This window comes from Electrophorus electricus, chromosome 12 (genome assembly GCF_041902795.1).
Source record: "Electrophorus electricus isolate QZ-2024a chromosome 12, ASM4190279v1, whole genome shotgun sequence".
Lineage (NCBI taxonomy): Eukaryota > Metazoa > Chordata > Actinopteri > Gymnotiformes > Gymnotidae > Electrophorus > Electrophorus electricus.
Genome location: NC_137508.1, coordinates 13,952,501 through 13,962,500, shown reverse-complemented (window position 1 = coordinate 13,962,500; position 10,000 = coordinate 13,952,501). Strand labels below are relative to the sequence as shown.

The window sequence follows — 10,000 nt, the reverse complement described above, 5'->3', positions numbered from 1 at the left end:
CCTAGAGCTGGACATACACAGAGGTGCAAATACACACATAGGCACACACACACACACACACACATGCTTACAGGCACAGATGTAAACGTAGCACCCTCCACCTCAGCATTAAGCCTTCCAGCCTCATCAGGGTGGAAGAGAGAGAGCGAGAGAAACGGGATTGGACGGTGCTTGGGACTGGGAGGCGACCAATGCCGTTTATCAGCTGCACTTGGACAGCAGCCACAGACGCACAAAGACAGGCTTGTGCACCGCAATCTCTTAGCAGGGGAAGATAAAGCAGCCCTGGCTTACCTGCAGGAGCTGGAGGGGTTGGGGGGGGTTAGGTTGGAGGAGTTGGGTGCTTGGCATAGGCCACGCCCACACAGCCATCTGCACAGGACACAAGCCCTCCTGCCAAAATTGTACAGAAGATTGAAGAAATGAAGTAACGTAGAGTCTTTCCTCCCAGGTGAGAGGGGTCAAGAAGCGCTGGCCTAATACTGCCTCTGTAGAGGGCTGCTGGTGGGCCAGTGCTGTACCCTTACCCTCATCTCTGTTCATTTACCCTCAACGACGTCCCCACGTCCATGTTTCTGTTCGCTGGCTCGCATCTCTGTCCACTCACCCACATCTCTATCAACACTTCCATGTCTCTGTCCACATGTCCATGTCACTGTCCCTTCACCCATGTCTCTGTCCACATGTCCATGTCACTGTCCCTTCATCCATGTCTCTGTCCCTTCACCCATGTCTCTATCCACATGTCCATGTCACTGTCCGTTCACCCGTCTCTGTCCACATGTCCATGTCACTGTCCGTTCACCCATGTCTCTGTCCACATGTCCATGTTACTGTCCCTTCACCCATGTCTCTGTCCACATGTCCATGTCACTGTCAGTTCACCCATGTCTCTATCCACATGTCCATGTCGCTGTCCGTTCACCCATGTCTCTATCCACATGTCCATGTCACTGTCCCTTCACCCATGTCTCTGTCCACATGTCCATGTCACTGTCCGTTCACCCATGTCTCTATCCACATGTCCATGTCACTGTCCGTTCACCCATGTCTCTATCCACATGTCCATGTCACTGTCCCTTCACCCATGTCTGTCCACATGTCCATGTCACTGTCAGTTCACCCATGTCTCTATCCACATGTCCATGTCGCTGTCCGTTCACCCATGTCTCTATCCACATGTCCATGTCACTGTCCGTTCACCCATGCCTCTGTCCACATGTCCATGTCACTGTCCGTTCACCCATGTCTCTATCCACATGTCCATGTCACTGTCCGTTCACCCATGTCTCTGTCCACATGTCCATGTCACTGTCCGTTCACCCGTCTCTGTCCACATGTCCATGTCACTGTCCGTTCACCCATGTCTCTGTCCGCATGTCCATGTCACTGTCCGTTCACCCATGTCTCTGTCCACATGTCCATGTCACTGTCCGTTCACCCATGTCTCTGTCCGTTCACCCGTCTCTGTCCACATGTCCATGTCACTGTCCGTTCACCCATGTCTCTGTCCACATGTCCATGTCACTGTCCGTTCACCCATGTCTCTGTCCACATGTCCATGTCACTGTCCGTTCACCCATGTCTCTGTCCACATGTCCATGTCACTGTCCGTTCACCCATGTCTCTGTCCCCGTGTCCATGTCACTGTCCGTTCACCCATGTCTCTGTCCACATGTCCATGTCACTGTCCCTTCATCCATGTCTCTGTCCCCATGTCAACATCGCCCATGTCTCTATTCCCTCACCTGCGTCTCTATGCACACGCCCACATCTGTATCCTTTCATGGAAAAATAAGCAGCTCATTGCTTATTTAGCCAAGCTTGGAGTTTCTCTCTCTTTCTCTCTCTCTCTGGCTCTCTCTCTGTTCCACACCCCTCTCTCTTTCTTCAACTCTCTCTGCACCCTTCTCTCTCTCTCGCCTTCTCTCTCTTTCCCTCTCTCCTTCTCTCACTCTCATTTACTCCAGGACAGTGTTGAAACCACAAGCATGTTTGTCCTCGTCATCTATCATTGTGTAATATCACATGACCCTCGGCGACATTCTGAAAGAGAGCCTTGGTGCAAATCTGAGCAGTCAGGCTGGGACAGGCCTGCTGGATTACATTTTCATGCTAATGATTGAGGACTGATTTCCCAGGACCCCCAGTGACAGTCGAGCAGAGGGAGTTGACTGGAGTTATTATGCAGTAAACATATATGCCACCTCTGAGCAAATCCCAGTCCATTTAGTTGCCTTCCTGCACAATAGTTTACATATGGAATATTTCCAAATATTTGAAGGCTAAACTTATTAATAAGTTTAAAAAATAATAATAATAAAACATAATAGTAATAAAAAGTCTACATAAAAACCTCTGCACTGTGTGCGTGTGTGTGTGGGGGGGTTTTTTTGTTTGTTTGTTTTGTTTTGTTTTGTTTTTTGCTCTCACCAGTCACATACCTGTTTAACTGTTCATTAACACAAATCAGCCAATCACATGGCAGCAACTCAATGCATTTAGGTATGTAGACATGCTCAAGACAACCTGCTGAAGTACAAGACGAGCATCAAAATGCGGAAGGAAGGGCATTCATGCACAACCATCTCTAGGGTTTACAGAGAATGGTCCGAAAAAAATTAAATATCCAGTGAGCGGCAGTTCCCTTGGATGAAAATGCCTCGTTGATACCAGGGGTCAGAGGAGAATGGCCGGACTGGTTTGAGCTGATAGAAAGGCAACAATAACTAAAATACCATTCATACAACTAGTCTCAGAACACAAAACATGACGAACCTTGAAGCAGGTGGGCTATAGCAGCATATATATACACTGCCTGGCCAAAAAAAAGGTCACCGCCTGGATTTAACTAAGCAAATAGGTAAGAGACTCCCATTGGATAATTACTGCATGGGTGATTATGTTTCAGCTGGCAACAAGTTGTTTAACCATAACTGATGCAGTGAGTAGCTGCTCATTTGTTAACAACCATGTCGAAAGACACATCCTGTGGTCATGGAAAAGATGTTAATCTGTTTCAGAAGGGTCAAATTATTGGCATGCTTCAAGCAGAGAAAACATCTAAGGAGATTGCTGAAACTACTAAAATCGGGTTAAGTACTGTCCAACGCATTATTAAAAAGTTGAAGGACAGTGGGGAAACATCATCTTCGAGGAAGGAATGTGGTTGGAAAAAAATCTTGAATGATCTTGATCGGCGATCACTTGTGTGGTGAAATCAAATCATAGAAAAACAACAGTAGAACTCAGGGATATGTTTAATAGTGAAAGTAAGAGCATTTCCACACGCACAATGCGAAGGGAACTCAAGGGATTGGGACTAAACAGCTGGGTAGCCTTAAGAAAACCACTTGTCAGTGAGGCTAACTGGCAAAAACGGCTTCAGTTTGCTAGGGAGCATAAAGATTGGACTCTGGAGTAATGGAAGAAGGTCATGTGGTCTGATGACTCCAGATTTACCCTGTTCCAGAGTGATGAGCGCATCAGAGTAAGAAGCAAGGTGGCTGAAGTGATGCACCCATCATGCCTAGTGCCTACCGTACAAGCCTGTGGGGGCAGTGCAATGATCTGGGGTTGCAGCAGTTGGTCAGGTCTAGGTTCAGCAACATTATGTGCCCAAAGTATGAGGTTAGCTGATTACCTGAATATACTGAACGACCAGGTTATTCCATCAATGGACTTTTTCTTCATTCCAAGATGACAATGCCAGGATTCATCGGACTCAAATTGTGAAAGAGTGGTAGGACACCATAAAGTACACCACAGATGGGGTCAAATAGCTGTAGGACACCATAAAGTACACCACAGATGGGGTCAAATAGTTGTAGGAAACCATAAAGTACACCACAGATGGGGTCAAATAGCTGTAGGACACCATAAAGTACACCACAGATGGGGTCAAATAGCTGTAGGACACCATAAAGTACACCACAGATGGGGTCAAATAGCTGTAGGACACCATAAAGTACACCACAGATGGGGTCAAATAGCTGTAGGACACCATAAAGTACACCACAGATGGGGTCAAATAGCTGTAGGAAGTATCCAGTATATTCCTTCCCAAATCTTCACAGAATCGTTCCCGCCAGTGAGGCCAGTTCTAAGAAAAAAATGATAAGAAAATTATAAGTTATAATTCAAAATAAGAAAATAATCCTTATTAGTAAGGATTTGGACCGATGGCCAATGCTACCTTTGTATTTATAAAGCCATAAAGCATACATATGAAGATCTTGCCCAGACTGCATTATTTATTTCAAATTTTCCCCATTGGAGGCCCAAAATATACTTTTGACTGTTTGGATAAATTGATTTCTGACTTTATATGGCAAAGAAAGAGCCCAAGAATTGGACTTAAATGATTACAGCTGTCTAAGCCAGATGGGGAAGCTTCAGTGTCCTTACTCAAGAAATGACTTTTGGAGCGTACAGATAAAGCCCTTCCTGACATGGATCACAGAACAGGACATGTACATGCTGACTTAATACTGAAGAAAATAATCCACCCAGAGCCCCCGCTCACAACCTACCATATTTGGATGACCCTTCAAAAGATAAGAGACAATCGAATGCAGCTAACTTACAAATATGGAGAAAAATACAATCAGTATATGGACTCCCCAACACAGCCTCAGCACCAAAACTAACTTTTATACTGAACAACTTAGATAAAGAGTTTAAAAATGAGAAGAATACAGAGAACTAAATTGCATCAGATATTAAATGAGGCGAATCCCCCTAGGGCAGACGTCTTCAAATATTTGCAGCTAACACATTTTCTGACTACAAACAAGGAATAGGAAAAACTCATAAAACCAATCCCAATTGATAATTATCTCAACGAATTACAAACAGGTCACAGAGAGTGGAAAATAATTTGTACACTATATCAAATTTTTGTCTATGATCCTAGATAGCTCCTTACATATATAAATCAGAGATTGGAATCAGGAATAAACATGGGAATAATTCAGGATCCCTAGAAGGACTTATGCACCGATGCATACATGTGACAAATTCAAACACATGATAGGAATGCATATGGAAAATAGTTGTGAGATACTTCCAAACGCCAGAGCTAGTGTCAAAGATGGGCCCAACATCCCCCAGTTCATGGAAATTGTGGCGCACAAATTGGAAACCATACTCACCTATTTGGGTCAGGCCCCAAGTCACAGGTCTTTACAGGTCTTTTGGTATTTGATGCACTTACGGTAGTATTCCAAAAGATTATTCCACAAGATCCTAAGAGGGCAATACTGGAAGTAATGCCTACAAGGGAGGTCTACATGGTGGGTCTACAGGGGAGGTCTTAGAAACATCTCCTAGGAGAGGTTACAGCAGTTACAGCAGCCCTGAAGTATGTTACAATAAACCCAGACCCCCACATATAACTCATGGATCCAAATGGAGTGGCATGTCTACCAAATGGAGGAAATATCATATTTATTAACCCTACAAAAACATAAGCGGTGTGAGCCTGTGTATTTGCAACTGCAGTGAAAATTCTTTTTCCCCCCTAAATATTTTTCACATTTCTCATTTGTTATCTCTCTGGTTTATAACATATCTCTTGTTTATATTGCTATTAATTTACTTTGAAATCTAGCTCCTATTTTGGTTGTCTGTTTAGTACCAAAAATTCATAATGAAGAATAGAAAAGAAAAAGTATGAAAATATAAAAATTAATTTAAAGAAAGAAATCATACCGATAAACATCTGTAAACGTTGTAGCACACAACATGGTGCCTGCTATTTATTCAGCTGGATTTTTTGTGCTTTCACAGATGATCCCTCAGCTACAGAAGTCAGCAGGGTAAGTGAAGCATCGTTTTGACTGTACATGTTTGTGTGCTGTTTGGCTTTGGTCCACCCTGGGCCAGAGTGGAGGCTACCAGCTCAACCTCAGACTTCCAGGAAAACACCTGTGCACTGGTGTAGCTCTTGCCCTGATTACTCCAGGCGCACCAAGTGTACCAGGACAGCGGACAGGAAAAAGAGAATGACAGGACAAGTTAGAACATCACATATGCGCAGACACACACACGCATACACACGTACAGACGCGTACAACTCCGTTTCTTTCATTCCCTGTCTCTCTGTTTATCATATTCTCCATATGTCTAACTCAGAGATAGGAAATGAGGATACTGTGCGTGCGTGCGTGCGTGTGTGGTAATGAAGGGGCCATTTGTCCGGTAATACCTCACACACACGCTTCTACAGAGGCAGGATGCAGTCAGAACTGCTCCAGAGAGGGAAGTGCCCTCCATCCGCTCACTGTGTTGTGACCCTTCACACCGGGACCCATACAGGCCCGGGTCCTCAAAGTAAAGGACCTGTGAGGTAAGAGGGAGTAGGATGGCTGCATACCCACACCTATGCAGGGACCATGAGCTGGAGAGGTTGTAAAACACATGGCAAAATATCTCCCAGAATCCCCTAGCGCTACAGAACACTGATGTGTGAGGAACTGAATGTGTGGAAGATCTGTAAATCCATCCATTGGAGGCCATGCCACATGGTGCATGAGTGTGAGCACGAGCGGAGTGTACGCGCGGGATGGCCACTTGTATGCTGTGTGTGTGTTTTGCGTCCAGCAGTACCAGGACACTAACATGCAGGCTGTGGTCTATGAGCTGAACAGCTACATGGAGCAGCGTCTGGACACAGGAGGAGACAACAAACTACTGCTCTATGAGCTGTGCAACATCATCAAAACAGGTCAGGGCCCTGTCGGCTACACACGCACACACACGCCTGCACATACCCAAACCACACACACAGACTAAGCCCCTCGCCTGAGATTAGAGCATGTCAGATAATGGGAAATCCAGTTCAGAGGTGTTGGCCAGCTGCCTGTATGTCCCTTGACTACTAATATTACAGAAGCAAGTCGAAAGCCATCTCTCTTCAGAGGATTCACAGCATACTAGCCATTAGAAATGCGGTTCCTTTAGTGTTGGAGCTTGGCTTGCCATAGCTGCCCTGCGCTGCCTATAACTAAAGAGCCTTATCACCTCGTCTGCTCTCCCCAAGCAGTCCAGCGGGTTTATGGGTTAATGATGCAGCACAAGAGAGAGTGGTGGGTGGTGTTGTGGGTGACCAAGGTTAGGCTCTGCCATACCCTGTATTCTCTCTGTCTCTCTCACACACACACACACACACACACACACACACACACACACACTGGGTGAACAGTGCTCAGACTGTCACATCTCATCCACCCACGCCTTGTCAGCATACTGCAGCACTGCAGAGCTTGGGGAAGCAGTCCTGCTCCCTACACACACACTCACTCACACACAGATCTGTTCACATGCACGCAGACATACCCAAGCACCCATGCATGCTGCCCTAGATCCAGCCACTTCATTCCCTCCCCCAAGAGCCCACGTCCACGTTACCACAGGCCGGTTTCCCCCATGCCGACCTATCCTCCCCACAGTGCTTGAAAGCGAGTGTCTGAATCAGCAGCGCCAAATCTGGCAGGAGAGTGGCACCCATGGTGGCTACATTAACCTGCAATTTTGCCCACTCTCAATAATGGCTACCACAAGCTAGCGCTTTTAAAAATGCTAACAGCCACGACATCCCGAGGCTGACCGCCTTCTGTAATGCTCAGATGGTGATTTCCATTTGTTTCTTTCTTCACAGCCACGAAGGCTGATGGTTTTGCACTATACTTCCTAGGAGAATGCAACAATGTAAGTTGCCCTTCTTAAATTGGACTGTTAGGCTGTTCATTCATTCAACCCAGTAAACGAGACCCATCTCAAAACGTCTGGAAGAGTTGGAGCTGAAGCACCGATTTAATGACAGTCCCCTTGTGTTTTGAATTCCACAAATTGTTTGGAATTTCCAAGCACTTCATATCATTCTGTACCTTCATAATTAAAGATACCTGAGTTAAAGCTCTTTAATGGTATTGTGAACAGAAAACAGGAATGATTAGGTCTCCCTCTTCCATGATCTCCTCTAATTTGAAGGAACATCAGTTTTCACTGAATATGTGGATTTACAGCACAAAGCAAAGATTTGTGTCTGTTAGTTCAGGGCCATAGAGCAGTGTCACAGTGTCATCTTATACACACTCCACACACACATGTTCCGGGGGGGGCCCTCATGTGGCATTACCTGGTCCTATACCACATGTACACATATGAGAAAGTTCTAGAAGCAGAGATGTGGACAATCTCAAAATTGTTCTCAAACTGAAGAAGAGGGTATTACGGGCCACAGGCTTGCTTAACCTCCCAAACGCCAGGCTTATTTATTTACTAATTGAGTTACTATTTAGTTACTAAGGTGTGTTTTTAGTAAACATGGAAGATATGCCGTTAGGAAAGTGAAGTGCAAGAGGCCCGGTCGTATGGGCGGGTCCTCGGTAGATAAAGCGGTTTAACACGGGTCTTCCTCTCCGGGGCAGAGCCTGTGTTTGTTCACGCCCACAGGGGCCAAAGAGGGATTCCCAGGGCTCATCCCCTCCGGCCCCATCGCGTTCGGGACCACTATCGCTGCTCACGTAGCCAAGACACGCAAGACACTGCTGGTGGAAGACATCATCGGGGTGAGTGGCTGCGAGCTCAGGCACATCCATGACACTGCATCCCCTAGTCAGGGACTCACTTCAAAGATTGTTTCTGCATATCCATACTGACCAGTGACTTTGTCATGATTTTTACATCGAACTGATCAATATTGGTATATTATGGTTAGTTATATGCAGTTTTCAATCATAAAAATTATATATTAAACAATATGTTTATATTAAACAATATTAATTGTTAATGTCGGTTATTGCCAGCTAATAAGATATGGGTTGTTTCTTCCCTATTAGATTATTAAATGCACCTTCATCTCCACTTTTAGTGCAGAGGTAGTAGAGAATTTAGCCCCTTCTGGACCTGATGTTGTGAGGTGAAGTGAGAGCGCATGGGAATCACTCAATTCAGCGTCACAAATATTTTACAGCTGATTAAACCTGATTTATAGTTGTGGTGCGTAGCAGTCTGGCGGGTCTATGTGGTGCGTACACATGAAAACAAAACAAAACAACAGTCTGCTTCAGCTCAGAGGGATAAGTGATTAGCAGATCAGATTATTGGTGTAGGATAACTGCTAAGGTGAGCAGTGTAGTATGACCTCGGTACCGGAATGAGAAAGTACTGCTTTAGAGACCTCATTACCTCTGACACATTCTTTGCCGGAGTGGTAAGTCATGGTGTGTGTGTGTGTGTGTGTGTGTGTGTGTGTGTGTGTGTGTGTGTGTGTGTGTGTGTGTGGCGCACGGGCAGGACGAGCGGTTCCCCCATGGCACAGGGCAGGACTCAGGGATCCGCGTTCACTCTGTCCTGTGTCTTCCCATCCTCACGGCCATCGGTGACCTCATTGCCGTGCTGGAGCTGCATCGCCACCTGGGCAGAGAGCCCTTCAACCTCAGCCACCAGGAGGTAGGCAGGTGCCGGCTGGCGTGCGGCGGGTAGCGTGTGGTGGTTTCCTGTTTCTGCCTTCCTTCACTCTGAGCAGGCACACTGAGGGTTTGGACTGACAGACTTGTCAAACAGTGGCGTTAAACATCTCAGTAACACTGATAGGCTGTTGGGAAATAGTTTGATGCAAATGGGTAATAGTTCTGACAGAACTGCTAATCTGACTATCAGTGACTGAAAGGCAGTTGGCTAGAATGTGATTTACGTGACGCTGATTGGGGTTATAATCCTGCTACGTTCCAGCTCATTGTTCAGAAGTTTAGCATTTTACCCAGTTATTTAATCTGGTAATGTAACTTAAAAGGAAGATATTCTCCAAATTTTAAGAACCAAAGTGAGATAGTATGGATACAGCCAGAAGAATGAGTTTAAAATATGATATTACCGGTAGCTCTTATGTATCTCAGGAGATATAAATACCTGAAGCGGACATAGCAGTTATAGCTTTAAATTGTTCAAAGTGCTTGCTTTTTGTGTAACTACGTGTTTTTCTTCTCACTCTTTT

At 45.5% G+C, this 10,000-nt stretch overlaps 1 protein-coding gene across 1 annotated transcript in view; it reads left to right on the top strand.

Annotated features, from left to right (window-relative positions):
- Positions 1–10,000, top strand: part of pde10a (phosphodiesterase 10A) — a 69,514-nt gene that overhangs the window by 46,993 nt on the left and 12,521 nt on the right. Inside the window, 5 exon segments of the mRNA XM_027023007.3 lie at positions 5,791–5,819; positions 6,607–6,727; positions 7,661–7,710; positions 8,433–8,573; positions 9,301–9,456. Of these exon segments, the coding sequence (XP_026878808.1) occupies positions 5,791–5,819; positions 6,607–6,727; positions 7,661–7,710; positions 8,433–8,573; positions 9,301–9,456 (497 nt within the window).